Raw genomic sequence first — 21,841 nt, 5'->3', positions numbered from 1 at the left:
CTAGGCTTGTATTCTCTCGAGTATAGTACATTAAGGGGTGATCGAATTGAGGTGTTTAAGATGATTAAAGGATTCGATAGGGTAGATCGAGAGAAACTATTTCCTCTGGTGTGGGAGTCCAGAATAATTTAAAATTAGAGCCAGGCCATTCAGGGTCATGTCAGGAAGCACTTCTTCACACAAAGGGTAGTGGAAATCTGGAACTATCCCCCCAAAACACTGTTCCGGTTGGGGGTCAATTTGCAAATTTCAAAACTGAGTTTGATAGATCGTTGTTGGGTAAGGGTATTAAGGGGTACGGAACCAAGGCGAGTAGATGAAGTTAAGATACAGATCAGCCATGATCTAATTGAATGGCGGAACAGGCTCGAGGGGCTGAATGGCCTCCTCCTGTTCCTATGTCTTGGTTACTGCCCTTCACAGAATCACTCCCTTCCCAGGAATCTCTGAATCAAGCCATCAGATAGTTTCCCATGAGGGTAGATATGGAGAGACTTCTTCCTCTGGTAGCGGAATCTAGAATGATACCGGAGGTGAAAGGGTTAAATTCCGAGGAGAGTTTGCATAAACTTGCTTTGTATTCGCTCGAGTTTAGACGGTTGAGGTATTTAAACTGATCAAGAGATTCCCATAGAGTAATTGCCAGGAGACTCGTTAACCCCAGACCGTGTACTTACCGGTATACCATCATTCCCTGCAAATCCGGGGACACCCACCGGTCCCTGTTTTAAAACAAGATAGCAAACAGATCGAGTAAGCAAACAAGTTAATGCAAGTCACAGCACACGTCAAAACTCATAATCCTGAGTTACCTGCGATGTGGACCAGCGCAGTTTGAAGGGTGGACTTTACAAACGCGCACCCTGGGTTTGGAATGCGCCACGTGGAATGTGTGCCGGGGGTTGTCGGGACTGCTGCAGACATGCCAGAGCTGGGTGAGGTCCCTGGATGGTGCATCTCCGGTTCTCCGACCTGCTGTTCCACGTCAGGAGCACGGGCTGGTGGGACCACTGAGATCGTCTGAGAGATCGGTTCTGCACCAACGGCCTTCACTGCCCAAATTCCTGATGGCCACTCCCAACTCGCAAGGCTTGCCAATAGGGTGCGTTACCCAGTGATAGATGGCGCTGGCTTGCTGGGAGAGGATGGATGGGATGCTGGTAACCGGGCAATGATACTGAGTGTTAAAGACAGGCGCCGGTAATATCTGCTATGGTTCCCCTGAAACTCCGCCGTATTTTCGATGGAAGATCGGAGGAATCTAAGAGAGACGGTGTAAACTGCCAAATCGGCAGGAATTTGGGGAACTGGGATTTCACCTCTTTAAACAAGTTTTGATGAATTCCATGGGGGAGGGGTGGCATTGGGGAGGGGTAATGTCCCCCTGTCCCTCCTGACCTTAAAGGGTTGGCGTATCTGGGGGAGGTTCCTGACTTACCCTTGGAATTCCGGCCAGTACGTCCTTGGCAGTCCCCAGGGTAACCTATGCCCATTGAGACTGACAACAAGGCCTCAGGAAAGGCTCCAAACCATTGCCAGGTGGAGATGGTCAATCCCGGAGGTGCCCCTTTGACCCAAACCATTGCCAGGCGGAGATGCCCCTTTAAATGCTCGATGATCTGAGGAGTAAAATGCCCACCTGTGATCGTCCGCTTCCCAGATTTGGGCGGATGGTGTCGCTGGTCTGCTGAACAAGTGCAAATAGAGCAGGACTGCAGCAATTTCAGGCTCTGTTACGCGCACAGGGTTTGCGGGGCAAATGTTAGGAGGCTGTGGCGGTCACTGTGCCTCCAATGTCCCGGCAATTAATTGAAATGAGCAGAAGTCCCAGCCTCACAAACTTTGCCCTAAATATATCACACTGGTGGTATTTCTGGCAGTACCAGCACACTACAAGTCTTGGTGAATAAATAGATTTTAGTCAGAATAACATTTTGAGACACTGTATACAGTAATTTGAGACGTGAGGTGTGGTGAGTGTAGTGTGCTCGGGAGGAACAGGGGATTTTGGACCTCTGGTTCCCCCAGCTCTCCCCCACTGGGGGTTCCTTGCCTCATGTCTGGGTCTGTTGTAGACTCATTGATAGAGATTGATCGCTGTGATTGATCAACAACTCCATTATCATTGGATCATGTGACGACCAGGATGGGAGAAGGGGAACTAGATGGTCTTTATTTATCTAGCAGTTCCTATGTTCTGAATGGTGAGTGAACTAAAATCTGGTGGTAACTATTCCAAGGATCGGTTAGGGTGCTCATGTGCCAACCAATGCGGCCATCCAATCTGTCACTGAAGCAACCAATATCCCTCCGCCCCATTCCTTTGTAGCCACGACTGAATCTCAATTCAACTACATAAAACGCAGTGGCCAATATGGACTTCATCACAAACAGGATGTTGAATTATTTCCATTAATGAATGAAAATGAAGAAGATTGATCACTGTGATTGATCAACAACTCCGTTATCGTTGGATCATGTGACGACCAGGATGGGAGAAGGGGAACTAGATGGTCTTTATTTATCTAGCAGTTCCTATGTTCCGAATGGTGAGTGAACTGAAATCTGGTAGTAACTATTACTCGATGCACTGGGATCCACACAGAAACATCGGGTCGTTCAATTGGTTTTTTGATCAGTTTAAATGATTGTGTTATACGCACCTTGTCTCCGGCTTGTCCAGTCAATCCGCTAATGCCCCTGTAACCTTTCTGTCCCTTATGTCCAGGCACTCCCAGACGTCCACGAGGTCCTGGTGGACCCTGACCTCCCTGACCTCCCGGAATTCCCGGCCGGCCCTGGAAAGAAAGTAAATTTGTGAACTGATGGATGGCCACATGATTTACAGTAGTAATGGTACAGGGTGACTCCAGACCCCGTGACTCCAGCCACAGGGTGACTCCAGTAACATGGTGACTCCAGATACAGGGTGACTCCAGACCCAGTGACTCCAGATACAGGGTGACTCCAGATATAGAAACACTCCAGATACAGAGACACTCCAGATACAGGGTCACTCCAGATGCAGAGACACTTCAGATACAGGGTGACTCCAGATACATAGAAACATAGAAAATAGGTGCAGGGGTAGGCCATTCGGCCCTTCGAGCCTGCACCACCATTCAATATGATCATGGCTGATCATGCAACTTCTGTACCCCATTCCTGCTTTCTCTCCATACCCCTTGATCCCTTTAGCCATAAGGGCCACATCTAACTCCCTTTTGAATATATCTAACGAACTGACCTCAACAACTTTCTGTGGTAGAGAATTCCACAGGTTCACAATTCTCTGAGTGAAGAAGTTTCTCCTCATCTTGGTCCTAAATGGCTTACCCCTTATCCTTAGACTGTGACCCGTGGTTCTGGACTTTCCCAACATCGGGAACATTCTTTCTGCATCTAACCTGTCCAGTCCCATCAAAATGTTATATGTTTCTATGAGATCCCCTCTCATTCTTCTAAATTCCAGTGAATATAAGCCTAGTCGATCCAGTCTTTCTTCATATGTCAGTTCTGCCATCCCGGCAATCAGTCTGGTGAACCTTCGCTGCACTCCCTCAATAGCAAGAACGTCCTTCCTCAGATTAGGAGACCAAAACTGAACACAATATTCCAGGTGTGGCCTCACCAAGGCCCTGTACAACTGCAGTAAGACCTCCCTGCTCTTCTACTCAAATCCCTTCGCTATGAAGGCCAACATGCCATTTGCCTTCTTCACTGCCTGCTGTACCTACATGCCAACTTTCAATGACTGATGTACCATGACAACCAGGTCTCGTTGCACCTCCCCTTTTCCTAATCTGTTAGCATTCAGAAAATATTCTGCCTTCCTGTTTTTGCCACTAAAGTGGATAACCTCACATTTATCTGCATTATACTGCATCTGCCATGCATTTGCTCACTCACCTAATCTGTCCAAGTCACCCTGCAGCCTCTTAGCATCCTCCTCACAGCTCACACTGCCACCCAGCTTAATGTCATCTGCAAATTTGGAGATATTACATTCAATTCCTTTGCATAATCATTAATGTATCTTGTAAATAGCTGGGGTCCCAGCATTGAACCTTGCAGTACCCCACTAGTCACTGCCTGCCATTCTGAAAAGGATCCTGTTTTGTCTTGAATAAAGAGTCAGACTGGATATTGCAAGCTCAAAGTAAGGTGTGACCGTAGTCCTTTATTACAGATCTCAGAGTGCTTCTCCAGCCTGTGAGGGCTCTCAAGGGATTGTGGGATCTCTTGGGACTCCAAGGGATAAACCCTCTGGTGGTTAGACATGGTATTTACAGGTTTACATACATAACACTTCCCCCACCCCCACCCCCCAAAGTCAATAGTGTAACTATTTACAATGTGAGTTGATCTGGGGCCTTCCTTTCCCTGGTTGATCGTCTCGGTGCAAGTGCTGGTTTTGGTGAGTCGTTTGTTGGGCCCTCGCTGGGCTGCTGGGGGTGGTGAATCCTGCTGGCAAGTGATGGGTTCTGCTTCATGGTCAACCGCTGGGTCAGTTGCCACTTGTGTGTATGTTGGAGGGTCAAAAAAGGTGGAGTCTATTGTGGGTTGTTCTGGATAGTCCGTAAATCTGAGTTTGGTTTGGTCCAAGTGTTTCCTGCAGGTGAGTCCATTTGAGAGTTTGACCACAAACACCCTACTCCCTTCTTTGGCCAAAATGGTGCCAGGAAGCCACTTGGGACCTTTTCCATAGTGCAACACAAATACAGGATCATTTATCTCGATTTCGCGTGACACATTTGCGTGATCATGATATATATCCTGTTGATGCCGCCTGCTCTCTTCCTGTTTGTGTAGATCAGGGTGGATTAGCGAGAGCCTTGTCGTAAGTGCCCTTTTCACGAGCACTTCAGCGAAGGGACCCCAGTGAGCGAGTGGGGTCTTGTGCGGTAACTAAGCAGGACTCGGGATAAGCGAGTCTGCAGTGAACCTTCAATTACCCTTTTCAAGCTCTGCTTGGTTGTTTGAACTCGTTCTACCTGACCGTTGGATGCTGGTTTAAACGGGGCAGATGTGACATGTTTGATCCCATTGCGGGTCATGAACTCCTTGAACTCGGCACTGGTAAAGCACTGCCCATTGTCATTCACAAGAACATCAGGCAGGCTGTGCGTGGCAAACATGGCCCGCAGGCTTTCAATGGTTGCAGCGGACGTGCTTGCCGATGTTATCACACATTCAATCCATTTGGAGTACGCATCTACAACCACTAAGAACATTTTTCCCAAAAATGGGCCTGCATAGTCGTCATGGACCCTGGACCACGGTTTGGAGGGCCAGGACCATAAACTTAGTGGCACCTCCCTGGGTGCTTTGCTTAACTGTGAACATGTATTACATTTGTGCACGCAGGACTCCAAGTCTGCATCGCTACCGAGCCACCACACGTGGAATCTGGCTATCGCTTTCATCATTACGATGCCTGGGTGGGTGCTGTGGAGATCACTGATGAAGGTATCCCTGCCCTTTTTTGCCTGTCTAGACATTTCATTTCTGCACCGCTGGTACGGCTTTATTTCTTCCTGCATCTCTAATGGGGCACTAGACCAACTCCCGTGCAGCACACAGTTTTTTTACTAAAGACAGTAAGGGGTCCTGGCTCGTCCAGGTTCTAATCTGTCAGGCGGTAACAGGTGATTGCTCACTCTCGAATGCTTCCATTACCATGACTAGATCTGCGGGCTGTGCCATCTCCACCCCTATGGTGGGCAATGGCAGCCTACTGACAGGCCTGGCCTGTGGCGGATGGCGTTGTTGTATGCGGACAACGTGAGCGCCCATCTCTGGATGTGGGCCGATGCATTCGTATTTATCCCCTTGCTTTCAGAAAAAAGGGATACAAGTGGCTTATGGTCAGTTTCCAATTCAAATTTGAGCCCGAACAGATATTGATGCATTTTCTTTACCCCGTAAACACACACTAACCTTCTTTTTCGATCATACTGTGGGCCCTCTCAGCCTTAGACAGACTTCTGGAGGCATAAGCAACCAGTTGCAATTTCCTAAATTTAGTAGCTTGTTGCAATACACACCTGACCCCGTATGACGACGCATCACAAGCTAGTGCCAAACATTTACATGGATCGTACAACACACAAGCAATTTGTTTGAACCTAACAGCTTTCTCATAGGTATTTTCTTGGCTTTTACCCCATACCCATTCATCTCCTTTCCACAGTAAAGAGTGCAGGGGTTCTAACAATGTGCGAAGACCCGGTATGAAGTTACCAAAGTAGTTCAGGAGTCCTAGAAATGACCGCAGCTCCGTCATGTCCTGTGGTCTCGGTGCGTTCTTGATTGCCTCCGTCTTCGAATCGGTGGGCCTGATGCCATCCACCGCGATTCTTCTCCCCAGGAACTACACTTCAGGCACCAGGAAAACACACTTCGAGCGTTTTAGCCTGAGCCCACACGATTGAGCCGACTAAGAACCTCCTCCAGATTCTGCAAGTGCTCGACGGTGTCCCAAGCTGTAACCAAGATGTTGTCCTGGAAGACCATGGTGCGCGGGACTGACTTCAGCAAGCTTTCCATGTTCCTCTGGAATATCGCCGCGGCCGATCGAATCCCAAACGGGCATCTGTTGTAAATGAAGAGACCTAAGTGCATATCGATGCAGGTAAGGCCTTTTGATGATTCCTCCAGCTTCTGCGTCATGCAGGCCGAGGTCAAATCCAGCTTCGTGAACGTTTTCCCTCCCGCCAGCGTCGCAAATAGGTCGTCTGCCTTCGGTAGTGGGTATTGATTCTTTAGTGAGAAACGATTGATAGTTACTTTGTAATCACCACAGATTCTGATGGTGCCATCTCCCTTGAGGATTGGAACGATCAGACTGGCCCACTCATTGAATTCGATCGGCGAAATGATGCCCTCTCGTTGCAGCCTGTCCTGCTCAATCTCCACCCTTTCTCTCATCATGTAAGGTACTGCTTTCGCCATGTGATGGATGGGTCGTGCCCCCGGAATCAAATGGATCTGCACTTTTGCTCCTTGGAACTTCCCGATGCCTGGTTCGAACAGCGAGGGGAACTTGTTTAGGACCTGGGCACATGAGGTTTCATCAACGGACGAAAGTGCTCAGACGTCGTCCCAATTCCAGCGTAGCTTTCCCAGCCAGCTCCTGCTGAACAGCGTGGGGCCATCGCCCGGTGCCACCCAGAGTGGTAACTCATGCACCGCTCCATCATAGGAGATCTTTACAGTAGCAATGCCAATTATGGGAATCAGTTCCATTGTGTACGTTCTTAGTTTAGTGCGAATGGGAGTCAGGATTTGCCTTGAGCCTTGCTGCACCACAATTTATCGAAAGTCTTTTTGCTCATTATGGACTGGCTTGCGCCCGTGACCAGCTCCATGGACACCAGGAGTCCATTTAATTCAACCTTCAGCATTATCGGGGGACACTTTGTGATAAATGTGTGCACCCCATATAACTCTGCCGCCTCAGTCTGAGGCTCTGGTTCATCATGATCCACCGTGGATCTGTCCTCCTCTGCAACATGGTGGTTTGCAGGATTAGCAGGGTTTGCAGCTCGCCTGCACATACGTTGGAGGTGTCCCATTGTTCCACAGCCCTTGCAAACGTATCCTTTGAAGCGGCATGAATGGAAACGATGATCACGCCCGCAGCACCAACAAGGTGTTAATGGCTTTGTATTCACCACTCTTGATGGTGGACTCTGAGTCATCTGCGGACGTGCAACTGCAGGCATGTGAGTCCTGCCCTGTACATTTCGATTTGAAAACAATGTTACTTTGTTCACAATACTTGCAGCAGCACTGGTGTGCTGAGAAATTTGTTTGGTATTGTCACTGGTGGCGATAAGTGTCTGGGCTATCGCTATGGCTCTACTCAAGGTTAGGGTCTCTACAGTCAAAAGTTTGCAAAGTATTACTTCATGGCCAAAGCCAAGTACAAAGAAGTCCCTGAGCATGTGCTCCAAGTGCCCTTTAAATTCGCAATGTCTTGCAAGGCGCCTAGCTCGGCGACGTAGCTCGCCACTTCCTGGCCTTCAGACCTCTTGTACGTGTAGAACCGATACCTTGCCATCAGAACGCTTTCCTTCGGGTTTAGATGCTCCCGGACCAGTGTGCACAACTCATTGTACGACTTTTCTGTGGGTTTCGCTGGAGCAAGCAGGTTTTTCATGAGGCCATACGCTGGTGCCCCGTAAACGGTGAGGAGGATCGCCCTTTGTTTGGCAGCGTTCGCTTCTCCTTCCAGCTCGTTGGCCAAGAAGTATTGATCGAGTCACTCCACGAAGGTTTCCCAATCATATTCCTCCGAAAATGTCTCCAGTATGCCCAAGGTTCTCTGCATTGTTACGGTGGGGTTCGTCATCCGTATCTCATCGCCAGTTGTTATGTCTTGAATAAAGAGTCAGACTAGATACTGTAAGGTGTGACCATAGTCCTTTATTACAGAGTGCCTCTCCAGCCTGTGAGGGCTCCTGATATGCAGGTGCTCCCAAGGGATTGTGGGATCCCTTGGGACTCCAGGGTATAAGCCCTCTGGTGGTTAGACATGGTATTTACAGGTTTACATACATAACAGACCCGTTTATTCCTACTCTTTGCTTCCTGTCTGCCAACCAGTTCTCTATCCACGTCAATACATTACCCCCAATACCATGTGCTTTAATTTTGCACACTAATCTCTTGTGTGGGACCTTATCAAAAGCCTTTTGAAAGTCCAAATACACCACATCCACTGGTTCTCCCTTGTCCCCTCTATTAATTACATGCTCAAAAAATTCCAGAAGATTTGTCAAACATGATTTCCCTTTCATAAATCCATGCTGACTTGGAACGATTCTGTCACTGCTTTCCAAATGCGCTGCTATTACATCTTTAATAATTGATTCCAACATTTTCCCCACTACCGATGTCAGGCTAACCGGTCTATAATTCCCTGTTTTTTCTCTCCCTCCTTTTTTAAAAAGTGGGGTTACATTAGCTATCCTCCAATCCATAGGAACTGATCCAGAGTCTATACAATGTTGGAAAATGACCAACAATGCATCCACTAATTCTAGGGCCACTTCCTTAATTACTCTGGGATGCAGATTATCAGGCCCTGAGGATTTATCGGCCTTCAATCCCATCGATTTCCCTAACACAATTTCTTGAATAATAAGAATTTCCTTCAGTTCCTCCATCTCGCTGGACCCTCAGTGCCCTAGTAGTGACTCCAGATACAGAGACATTCCAGATACAGTGACAATCCAGATAGAGGGTGACTCCAGATACAGAGACACTCCAGATACAGGATGAGTTCAGTTACAGGGGATTCCAGATACAGTGTGACTCTAGATACAGGATGAGTCCAGATACAGGGTGACTCCAGATACAGTGGCAATCTAGATATAGGGTGACGAGAGATACAGGGTAACTCCAGATCCAGAGATACTCCAGATACAAAGACACTCGAGATCAAGAGACACTCCAGATACAGAAACAATCCAGATACAGGTTGAGTCAAGATACAGGATGATTCCAGATACAGGATGAGTCCAGATACAAAGACACTCCAAATACAGGGAGACCCCAGATACATGTTGATTCCAGAGACAGAGGCACAATAGATACAGGGACACTCCAGATGCATGTTGACTCCAGATTCAGGTTGACTCCCGATACAGGGACACACCAGCTGGAGAGACACTCCAGATACAGAGACACTCCAGATACAGAGACACTCCAGATACAGAGATGTTTCAGATACAGAGATGCTTCAGATACAGAGACACTCCAGATACAGAGACACTCCAGATACAGGGTGACTCTAGATACAGGAGGAGCCCAAATACAGGGTGATTCCAGATACAGTGTAACTCTAGATACAGGCTGAGTCCAGATACAGGGTGACTCCAGATACAGGATGAGTCCAGATACAGAGACACTCCAAATACAGGGACACTCCAAATACAGGGACACTCCAGATACAGGATGATCCCAGATACAGGTTGATTCCCGAGACAGAGGCACTACAGATACAGGGACACTCCAGATGCAGGGTGACTCCAGATACAGAGACACTCCAGATACAGAGACACTCCAGATACAGGGACACTCCAGATACAGGGCGACTTCAGATACAGGGACACTCCAGATACAGGGTGGCTCCAGATACAGAGTGACTCCAGATACAGAGTGACTCCAGATACAGAGACACTCCAGATACAGCATCACTCCAGATACAGGGTCACTCCAGATACAGAGATACTCCAGATATAGAGTGACTCCAGATATAGAGTGACTCCAGATATAGGGCGATTCCAGATACAGGGTGACTACAGATACAGGGGAGCTCCAGGTAGAGACACTCGAGATACAGGGACAATCCAGATACAGGGTAACTCCAGATACAGAGACACTCCAGATGCAGGGTGACTCCCCATACTGGATGACTCCAGATACAGAGACACTCCAGATACAGAGACGCTCCAGATACAGGGTAACTCCAGATACAGAGACACTCCAGATGCAGGGTGACTCCAGATAGAGAGACACTCCACATACAGGGTGACTCCAGATACAGGGTAACCCCATATACAGAGAGACTCCAGGTACAGAGACACTCGAGATACAGAGACGCTGCAGATACAGGGTGACTCCAGTAACAGGGACACTCCAGATACAGGGACACTCCAGATACAGGGTGACTCCAGATACAGGGTGACTCCAGATACAGGGTAACTCCATATACAGAGAGACTCCAGGTACAGGGCAACTACAGATACAGGAACACACCAGATAAAGGGTGACGCCTGATACAGAGTGACTCCAGATATAGAGACACTCTAGATACAGGGACACGCCAGATACAGGGACACGCCAGATACAGGGTGACTCTAGATACAGTGTGAGTCCAGATACAGAGACACTCCAGATACAGACACACTCCAGATACAGGGTCACTCCAGATTCAGAGACACTCCAGATACAGGATGACTCCAGATGCAGGTTGACTCCAGATAGAGACACTCTAAATACAGAGACACTCCAGATACAGCGTGACTCCATAAACAGGATGAATCCAGATACAGTAACACTCCAGATAGAGGATGACTCCAGATACAAGACACTCCAGATACAGGGTGACTCGAGAAACAGGGAGACTCCAGATACAGTGACACAGCAGATACAGCATGACTACAGATATAGGATGACTTCAGATACAGGGTGACTCCAGATACAGGGTGACTACAGATACAGGGTGACTACAGATACAGGGTAACTCCATATACATAGAGACACCAGATACAAAGACACTCCAGATACAGAGATACTCCAGATACAGAGACACTCCAGATACAGAGACACTCCAGATACAGGGTGACTCCAGATACAGAGAGACTCCAGATACAGCAACAATGCAGATACAGAGACGCTGGTCCAGATCCAGTGAAACACCAGATACAGAGCAACTCCAGAAACAGGAACACACCAGATAAAGGGTGACGCCAGACACAGAGACACTCCAGATACATAGACACTCCAGATACAGAGACACTCCAGATACAGAGACACTCCAGATACAGGGTGACTCCAGATACGTAGACACTCCAGATACAGGGACACTCCAGATACAGGGACACTCCAGATACAGACACGCTCCAGATGCAGGGTGACTCCAGATACAGGTGACCTCACATACAGGGTGAGTCGAGTTACAGAGACACTCCAGATACAGGGACACTCCAGATACAGACACACTCCAGATACAGGGTGACTCCAGATACAGGGTGACTCCAGATACAGAGACACTCCAGATGCAGGGTGACTCCAGATACAGGTGACCACACATACAGGGTGAGTCGAGTTACAGAGACACTCCAGATACAGGGACACTCCAGATGCAGGGTGACTCCAGATACGTAGACACTCCAGATACAGGAACACTCCAGATACAGAGACACTCCAGATACAGGGTGACTCCAGATACAGAGACACTCCAGATGCAGGGTGACTCCAGATACAGGTGACCACACATACAGGGTGAGTCGAGTTACAGAGACACTCCAGATACAGGGACACTCCAGATACAGGGACACACCAGATACAGGGACACTACAGATGTAGGGTGACTCCAGATACGTAGACACACCAGATACAGGGACACACCAGATACAGAGACACTCCAGATACAGGGACACTCCAGATACAGGGACACTCCAGATACGTAGACATTCAAGATACAGAACCACACTCCAGATACAGGGTGACTCCAGATACAGAGACACTCCAGATGCAGGATGACTCCAAATACAGGGACACTCCAGATACAGAGACACTCCAGATACAGGGTGACTCCAGATACAGAGATATTCCAGATATAGAGACACTCCAGAAACAGTGACACTCCAGATACAGATACACTCCAGATACAGCGTGACCAGATGTAGGACGACTCTAGATACAGTGACAATCCAGATACAGGGTGACTCCAGAAACAGAGTGACTCCAGGGACAGTGACAATGCCGATACAGCATGACTGCAGATACAGGCCGACTCCAGATATAGGTTGGGCCCAGATATCGCGATACTCCAGATACAGAGATGCTCTAGATACAGAGACACTCCAGACACAGAGACAATCCAGATACAAGGACACTCCAGATGCAGGGTGACTCCAGATACAGGGACACTCCATATACAGGGACACTCCAGATACAGGGACACCAGAAACAGAGACACTCCAGAAACAGTGACACTCCAGATACAGAGTCACTCCAGATACAGAGTCACTCCATATACAGTGACACTCTATATACAGGGTGACTCCAAATACAGAGACAATCCAGATAGAAGGTCACTCCAGACACAGAGAGACTCCAGATGCAGGGACACTCCAGATACAGACACACTCCACATTCAGAGATACTCCAGATACAGGGCAACTCCAGAAACAGGAACACACCAGATAAAGGGTGACGCCAGATACAGGTTGCCTCCAGATATAGAGACACTCCAGATACAGACACTCCGGATGCAGGATGACTCCAAATACAGCGACACTCCAGATAGAGGGTGACTCCAGATACAAAGACACTCCAGATACAGAGACACTCCAGATACAGGGTGATTCCAGATACAGGGTGACCACAGATACAGAGACACTCCAGATGCAGCATGACTCCAGATACAGGATGACTCCAGGTACAGAGACACTCCAGATACCATGACTCCAGATACCATGACTCCAGATACAGGGTGACACCAGATATAGAGACACTCCAGATACAGAGACACTCCAGATACAGGGTGACTCCAGATACAGAGACAATCCAGATACGAAGACAGATACAGACACACTCCAGATACAGGGACACTCCAGATACAGGGACACTCCAGATACAGGGACACTCCAGATACAGTGTGACTCCAGATACATGGACGCATCCAGATACAGGGTGACTGCAGATACAGAGTTACTCCAGATACAGGGTGAGTCCAGATACAGAGTGACAACAGACACAGGGTAACTCCAGATTCAGAGACACTCGAGATACAGGGACATTCCAGATACAGTGTGACTAAAGATACAGAGACACTCCAGACACATACACTCCAGTTACAGGCACACACCACATACAGGGCGACTCCAGATACATGGACACATCCAGATACAGGGCGACTCCAGATACAGGGAACTCCAGATACAGAGACACTCCAGATACAGGATGACTGCAGACACAGGCTGAGTCCAATTACAGTGTGACTCCAGATGCAGAGACATTGCAGATGAAGAATCATTCCAGATACAGCGTGACTCCAGATATAGAACGACTCTAGATATAGTGACAATCCAGATACAGGGTGACTCCAGAAACAGGGTGACTCGAGGAACAGTGACAATGCAGATACAGCATGACTGCAGATACAGGGTGATTCCAGATACAGAGTCACTCCAGAAACATGGTGACTCCAGATATAGGTTGACCCCAGATACAGGGACACTCCAGATGCAGAGTGACCCCACATACAGGGTGAGTCCAGTTACAGGGACATTCCATATACAGGGACACTCCAGACACAGGGACACCAGAAACAGCGACATTCCAGATACAGGGTAACTCCATATACATAGAGACACCAGATACAGAGACACTCGAGATACAGAGACACTCCAGATACAGGGTGACTCCAGATACAGAGAGACTCCAAATACAGCAACAATGCAGATACAGAGACGCTGGTCCAGATCCAGTGAAACACCAGATACAGGTCAACTCCAGAAACAGGAACACACCAGATAAAGGGTGACGCCAGATACAGAGACACTCCAGATACAGAGACACTCCAGATACAGGGACACTCCAGATACAGGGACACTCCAGATACAGGGACACACCAGATACAGGGACACACCAGATACAGGGACACTCCAGATACAGGGACACTCCAGATACAGGGACACTCCAGCTACAGGATGACTGCAGATACAGGCTGAGTCCAGTTACAGGGTGACTCCAGATACACAGACACTCCAGATTCAGGGTGATTCCAGATACAGAGACACACCAGATATAGCGTGACTCCAGCTATAGAGTGACTCCAGATACATGGTGATTCCAGATACAGAGACGCTCCAGATACAGAGACACGTCAGATACAGAGTCACTCCAGATACAGGGTGACTCCAGATACAGAGAGACTCCAGATACAGAGAGACTCCAGATACAGAGACACTCCAGATACAGAGTCACTCCAGATACAGAGACACTCCAGATACAGGGTGACTGCAGATACAGAGAGACTCCAGATACCGGGTGACTCCAGATACAAAATCACTCCAGATACAGGGACACTCCAGATACAGGGACACTCCAGATGCAGTGTGACTACAGATACAGGGTGACCCCACATACAGCGATAGTCCAGTTACAGAGACACACCAGATACAGGGACACTCCAGATACAGGGACGCACCAGAAACAGAGACACTCCAGACACAGGGAGATTCCAGATACAGGGACACTCCAGATATAGGGTGAGTCCAGATACGGGGTGACTCCAGATACAAAGACACTCCAGATACAGGGTGATCCAGGTACAGGGTGACTCCAGATACAAAGACACTCCAGATACAGGGTGATTCCAGATACAGGATGAGTCCACATACAGAGACATTCCAAATACAGAGACACTTCAGATACAGCTTGACTCCAGATACAGAGACACTCCATATATAGAGTGACTCCAGATACAGTATAGAGTGGCTCCAGATACAGCATGACTGCAGATACAGGGTGATTCCAGATACAGAGTCACTCCAGAAACATGGTGACTCCAGATATAGGTTGACCCCAGATACAGGGATACTCCAGATGCAGAGTGACCCCACATACAGGGTGAGTCCAGTTACAGGGACACTCCATATACAGGGACACTCCAGACACAGGGACACCAGAAACAGCGACATTCCAGATACAGGGTAACTCCATATACATAGAGACACCAGATACAGAGACACTCCAAATACAGAGACACTCCAGATACAGGGTGACTCCAGATACAGAGAGACTCCAAATACAGCAACAATGCAGATACAGAGACGCTGGTCCAGATCCAGTGAAACACTAGATACAGGTCAACTCCAGAAACAGGAACACACCAGATAAAGGATGACGCCAGATACAGAGACACTCCACATACAGGATGACTGCAGATACAGGCTGAGTCCAGTTACAGGGTGACTCCACAGATACACAGACACTCCAGATTCAGGGTGATTCCAGATACAGAGACACACCAGATATAGCGTGACTCCAGCTATAGAGTGACTCCAGATACATGGTGATTCCAGATACAGAGACACGTCAGATACAGAGTCACTCCAGATACAGGATGACTGCAGATACAGAGAGACTCCAGATACCGGGTGACTCCAGATACAAAATCACTCCAGATACAGGGACACTCCAGATGCAGTGTGACTACAGATACAGGGTGACCCCACATACAGTGATAGTCCAGTTACAGAGACACACCAGATACAGGGACACTCCAGATACAGGAACGCACCAGAAACAGAGACACTCCAGACACAGGGTGATTCCAGATACAGGGACACTCCAGATATAGGGTGACTCCAGAAACGGGGTGACTCCAGATACAAAGACACTCCAGATACAGGGTGATCCAGATACAGGATGAGTCCAGATACAGAGACATTCCAAATACAGAGACACTTCAGAAACAGCTTGACTCCAGATACAGAGACACTCCATATATAGAGTGACTCCAGATACAGTATAGAGTGGCTCCAGATACAGCATGACTCCTGATACAGGGTGACTCCCGATATAGGGAAACACCAGATACAGAGACCCTCCAGATACAGGGTGACTCCAGATGCAGAGACGCTCCAGATGAAGAGACGCTCCAAAGACAGGGACACTCCAAATACAGAGACACTTCCGATACAGGGACACACCAGATACAAGGCAACTCCAGATACAGAGACACTCCAGATACAGTGTGACTCCAGATACATGGGCGCATCCAGATACAGGGTGACTGCAGATACAGAGTCACTCCAGGTACAGGGTGAGTCCAGATACAGGGTGACAACAGACACAGGGTAACTCCAGATTCAGAGACACTCGAGATACAGGGACATTCCAGATACAGGTGACACCAGACACAGAGACGCTCCAGATATAGCGACACTCCAGATACAGTGTGACTAAAGATACAGAGACACTCCAGACACAGACACTCCAGTTACAGGCACACACCACATACAGGGCGACTCCAGATACATGGACACATCCAGATACAGGGACACTCCAGATACAGGGTGACTCCAGATACAGAGAGACTCCAAATACAGCAACAATGCAGATACAGAGACGCTGGTCCAGATCCAGTGAAGCACCAGATACAGGTCAACTCCAGAAACAGGAACACACCAGATAAAGGGTGACGCCAGATACAGAGACACTCCAGATACAGAGACACTCCAGATACAGGGACACTCCAGATACAGGGACACTCCAGATACTGGGACACTCCAGATACAGGGACACTCCAGATACAGGGACACTCCAGATACAGGGACACTCCAGATACAGGGACACACCAGATACAGGGACACACCAGATACAGGGACACTCCAGATACAGGGACACTCCAGATACAGGGACACTCCAGATACAGGATGACTGCAGATACAGGCTGAGTCCAGTTACAGGGTGACTCCAGATACACAGACACTCTTGATTCAGGGTGATTCCAGATACAGAGACACACCAGATATAGCGTGACTCCAGCTATAGAGTTACTCCAGATACATGGTGATTCCAGATACAGAGACGCTCCAGATACAGAGACACGTCAGATACAGAGTCACTCCAGATACAGGGTGACTCCAGATACAGAGAGACTCCAGATACAGAGAGACTCCAGATACAGAGACACTCCAGATACAGAGACACTCCAGATACAGAGACACTCCAGATACAGGGTGACTGCAGATACAGAGTCTCTCCAGGTACAGGGTGAGTCCAGATACAGGGTGACAACAGACACAGGGTAACTCCAGATTCAGAGACACCCGAGATACAGGGACATTCCAGATACAGGTGACACCAGACACAGAGACGCTCCAGATATAGCGACACTCCAGATACAGTGTGACTCCAGATACAGAGACACTCCAGACACAGACACTCCAGTTACAGGCACACACCACATACAGGGCGACTCCAGATACATGGACACATCCAGATACAGGGCGACTCCAGATACAGGGAACTCCAGATACAGAGACACTCCAGATACAGGATGACTGCAGACACAGGCTGAGTCCAGTTACAGTGTGACTCCAGATACAGAGACATTGCAGATGAAGAATCATTCCAGATACAGCGTGACTCCAGATATAGGACGACGCTAGATATAGTGACAATCCAGATACAGGGTGACTCCAGAAACAGGGTGACTCGAGGAACAGTGACAATGCAGATACAGCATGACTGCAGATACAGGGTGATTCCAGATACAGAGTCACTCCAGAAACATGGTGACTCCAGATATAGGTTGACCCCAGATACAGAGACACTCCAGATGCAGAGTGACCCCACATACAGGGTGAGTCCAGTTACAGGGACACTCCATATACAGGGACACACCAGATACAGGGACACTCCAGATACAGAGACGCTCCAGATACAGAGACACGTCAGATACAGAGTCACTCCAGATACAGGGTGACTCCAGATACAGAGAGACTCCAGATACAGAGAGACTCCAGATACAGAGACACTCCAGATACAGAGTCACTCCAGATACAGAGACACTCCAGATACAGGGTGACTGCAGATACAGAGAGACTCCAGATACAAAATCACTCCAGATACAGGGACACTCCAGATGCAGTGTGACTACAGATACAGGGTGACCCCACATACAGTGATAGTCCAGTTACAGAGACACACCAGATACAGGGACACTCCAGATACAGGGACGCAACAGAAACAGAGACACTCCAGACACAGGGAGACTCCAGATACAGGGACACTCCAGATATAGGGTGACTCCAGATACGGGGTGACTCCAGATACAAAGACACTCCAGATACAGGGTGATTCCAGATACAGGATGAGTCCAGATACAGAGACATTCCAAATACAGAGACACTTCAGATACAGCTTGACTCCAGATACAGAGACACTCCATATATAGAGTGACTCCAGATACAGTATAGAGTGGCTCCAGATACAGCATGACTCCTGATACAGGGTGACTCCCGATATAGGGAAACACCAGATACAGAGACCCTCCAAATACAGGGTGACTCCAGATGCAGAGATGCTCCAGATGAAGAGACGCTCCAAAGACAGGGACACTCCAAATACAGAGACACACCAGATACAAGGCAACTCCAGATACAGAGACACTCCAGATACAGTGTGACTCCAGATACATGGACGCATCCAGATACAGGGTGACTGCAGATACAGAGTCACTCCAGGTACAGGGTGAGTCCAGATACAGGGTGACAACAGACACAGGGTAACTCCAGATTCAGAGACACCCGAGATACAGGGACATTCCAGATACAGGTGACACCAGACACAGAGACGCTCCAGATATAGCGACACTCCAGATACAGTGTGACTCAAGATACAGAGACACTCCAGACACAGACACTCCAGTTACAGGCACACACCACATACAGGGCGACTCCAGATACATGGACACATCCAGATACAGGGCGACTCCAGATACAGGCAACTCCAGATACAGAGACACTCCAGATACAGGATGACTGCAGACACAGGCTGAGTCCAGTTACAGTGTGACTCCAGATACAGAGACATTGCAGATGAAGAATCATTCCAGATACAGCGTGACTCCAGATATAGGACAACTCTAGATATAGTGACAATCCAGATACAGGGTGACTCCAGAAACAGGGTGACTCGAGGAACAGTGACAATGCAGATACAGCATGACTGCAGATACAGGGTGATTCCAGATACAGAGTCACTCCAGAAACATGGTGACTCCAGATATAGGTTGACACCAGATACAGGGACACTCCAGATGCAGAGTGACCCCACATACAGGGTGAGTCCAGTTACAGGGACACTCCATATACAGGGACACTCCAGACACAGGGACACCAGAAACAGCGACATTCCAGATACAGGGTAACTCCATATACATAGAGACACCAGATACAGAGACACTCCAGATACAGAGACACTCCAGATACAGGGTGACTCCAGATACAGAGAGACTCCAAATACAGCAACAATGCAGATACAGAGACGCTGGTCCAGATCCAGTGAAACACCAGATACAGGTCAACTCCAGAAACAGGAACACACCAGATAAAGGGTGACGCCAGATACAGAGACACTCCAGATACAGAGACACTCCAGATACAGGGACACTCCAGATACAGGGACACTCCAGATACAGGGACACTCCAGATACAGGGACACTCCAGATACAGGGACACTCCAGATACAGGATGACTGCAGATACAGGCTGAGTCCAGTTACAGGGTGACTCCAGATACACAGACACTCCATATATAGAGTGACTCCAGATACAGTATAGAGTGGCTCCAGATACAGCATGACTCCTGATACAGGGTGACTCCCGATATAGGGAAACACCAGATACAGAGACCCTCCAGATACAGGGTGACTCCAGATGCAGAGACGCTCCAAAGACAGGGACACTCCAAATACAGTGACACTTCCGATACAGGGACACACCAGATACAAGGCAACTCCAGATACAGAGACACTCCAGATACAGTGTGACTCCAGATACATGGACGCATCCAGATACAGGGTGACTGCAGATACAGAGTCACTCCAGGTACAGGGTGAGTCCAGATACAGGGTGACAACAGACACAGGGTAACTCCAGATTCAGAGACACCCGAGATACAGGGACATTCCAGATACAGGTGACACCAGACACAGAGACGCTCCAGATATAGCGACACTCCAGATACAGTGTGACTCCAGATACAGAGACACTCCAGACACAGACACTCCAGTTACAGGCACACATCACATACAGGGCGACTCCAGATACATGGACACATCCAGATACAGGGCGACTCCAGATACAGGGAACTCCAGATACAGAGACACTCCAGATACAGGATGACTGCAGACACAGGCTGAGTCCAGTTACAGTGTGACTCCAGATACAAAGACATTGCAGATGAAGAATCATTCCAGATACAGCGTGACTCCAGATATAGGACGACTCTAGATATAGTGACAATCCAGATACAGAGTGACTCCAGAAACAGGGTGACTCGAGGAACAGTGACAATGCAGATACAGCATGACTGCAGATACAGGGTGATTCCAGATACAGAGTCACTCCAGAAACATGGTGACTTCAGATATAGGTTGACCCCAGATACAGGGACACTCCAGATGCAGAGTGACCCCACATACAGGGTGAGTCCAGTTACAGGGACACTCCATATACAGGGACACTCCAGACACAGGGACACCAGAAACAGCGACATTCCAGATACAGGGTAACTCCATATACATAGAGACACCAGATACAGAGACACTCCAGATACAGAGACACTCCAGATACAGAGACACTCCAGATACAGGGTGACTCCAGATACAGAGAGACTCCAAATACAGCAACAATGCAGATACAGAGACGCTGGTCCAGATCCAGTGAAACACCAGATACAGGTCAACTCCAGAAACAGGAACACACCAGATAAAGGGTGACGCCAGATACAGAGACACTCCAGATACAGAGACACTCCAGATACAGGGACACTCCAGATACAGGGACACACCAGATACAGGGACACACCAGATACAGGGACACACCAGATACAGGGACACTCCAGATACAGGGACACTCCAGATACAGGGACACTCCAGATACAGGATGACTGCAGATACAGGCTGAGTCCAGTTACAGGGTGACTCCAGATACACAGACACTCCAGATTCAGGGTGATTCCAGATACAGAGACACACCAGATATAGCGTGACTCCAGCTATAGAGTGACTCCAGATACATGGTGATTCCAGATACAGAGACGCTCCAGATACAGAGACACGTCAGATACAGAGTCACTCCAGATACAGGGTGACTCCAGATACAGAGAGACTCCAGATACAGAGAGACTCCAGATACAGAGACACTCCAGATACAGAGTCACTCCAGATACAGAGACACTCCAGATACAGGGTGACTGCAGATACAGAGAGACTCCAGATACCGGGTGACTCCAGATACAAAATCACTCCAGATACAGGGACACTCCAGATACAGGGACACTCCAGATACAGTGTGACTCCAGAT

At 48.5% G+C, this 21,841-nt stretch overlaps 1 protein-coding gene across 1 annotated transcript in view; it reads right to left on the bottom strand.

Moving 5' to 3' along the window:
• Positions 1 to 21,841, bottom strand: part of LOC139274985 (collagen alpha-6(IV) chain-like) — a 401,423-nt gene that overhangs the window by 237,253 nt on the left and 142,329 nt on the right. Inside the window, exons 5-6 of the mRNA XM_070891802.1 lie at positions 2,664 to 2,798; positions 678 to 722 (exon numbers count right to left, since the gene is read on the bottom strand). Coding sequence (XP_070747903.1) covers positions 678 to 722; positions 2,664 to 2,798 — 180 coding nt within the window. The remainder of the gene's footprint in view (positions 1 to 677; positions 723 to 2,663; positions 2,799 to 21,841) is intronic.

This window comes from Pristiophorus japonicus, chromosome 10, assembly GCF_044704955.1.
Source record: "Pristiophorus japonicus isolate sPriJap1 chromosome 10, sPriJap1.hap1, whole genome shotgun sequence".
In the NCBI taxonomy this organism is placed as follows: Eukaryota; Metazoa; Chordata; class Chondrichthyes; family Pristiophoridae; genus Pristiophorus; species Pristiophorus japonicus.
Note: the sequence above shows the minus strand (reverse complement) of the source record. Positions and strands in the feature narration are given on the sequence as shown.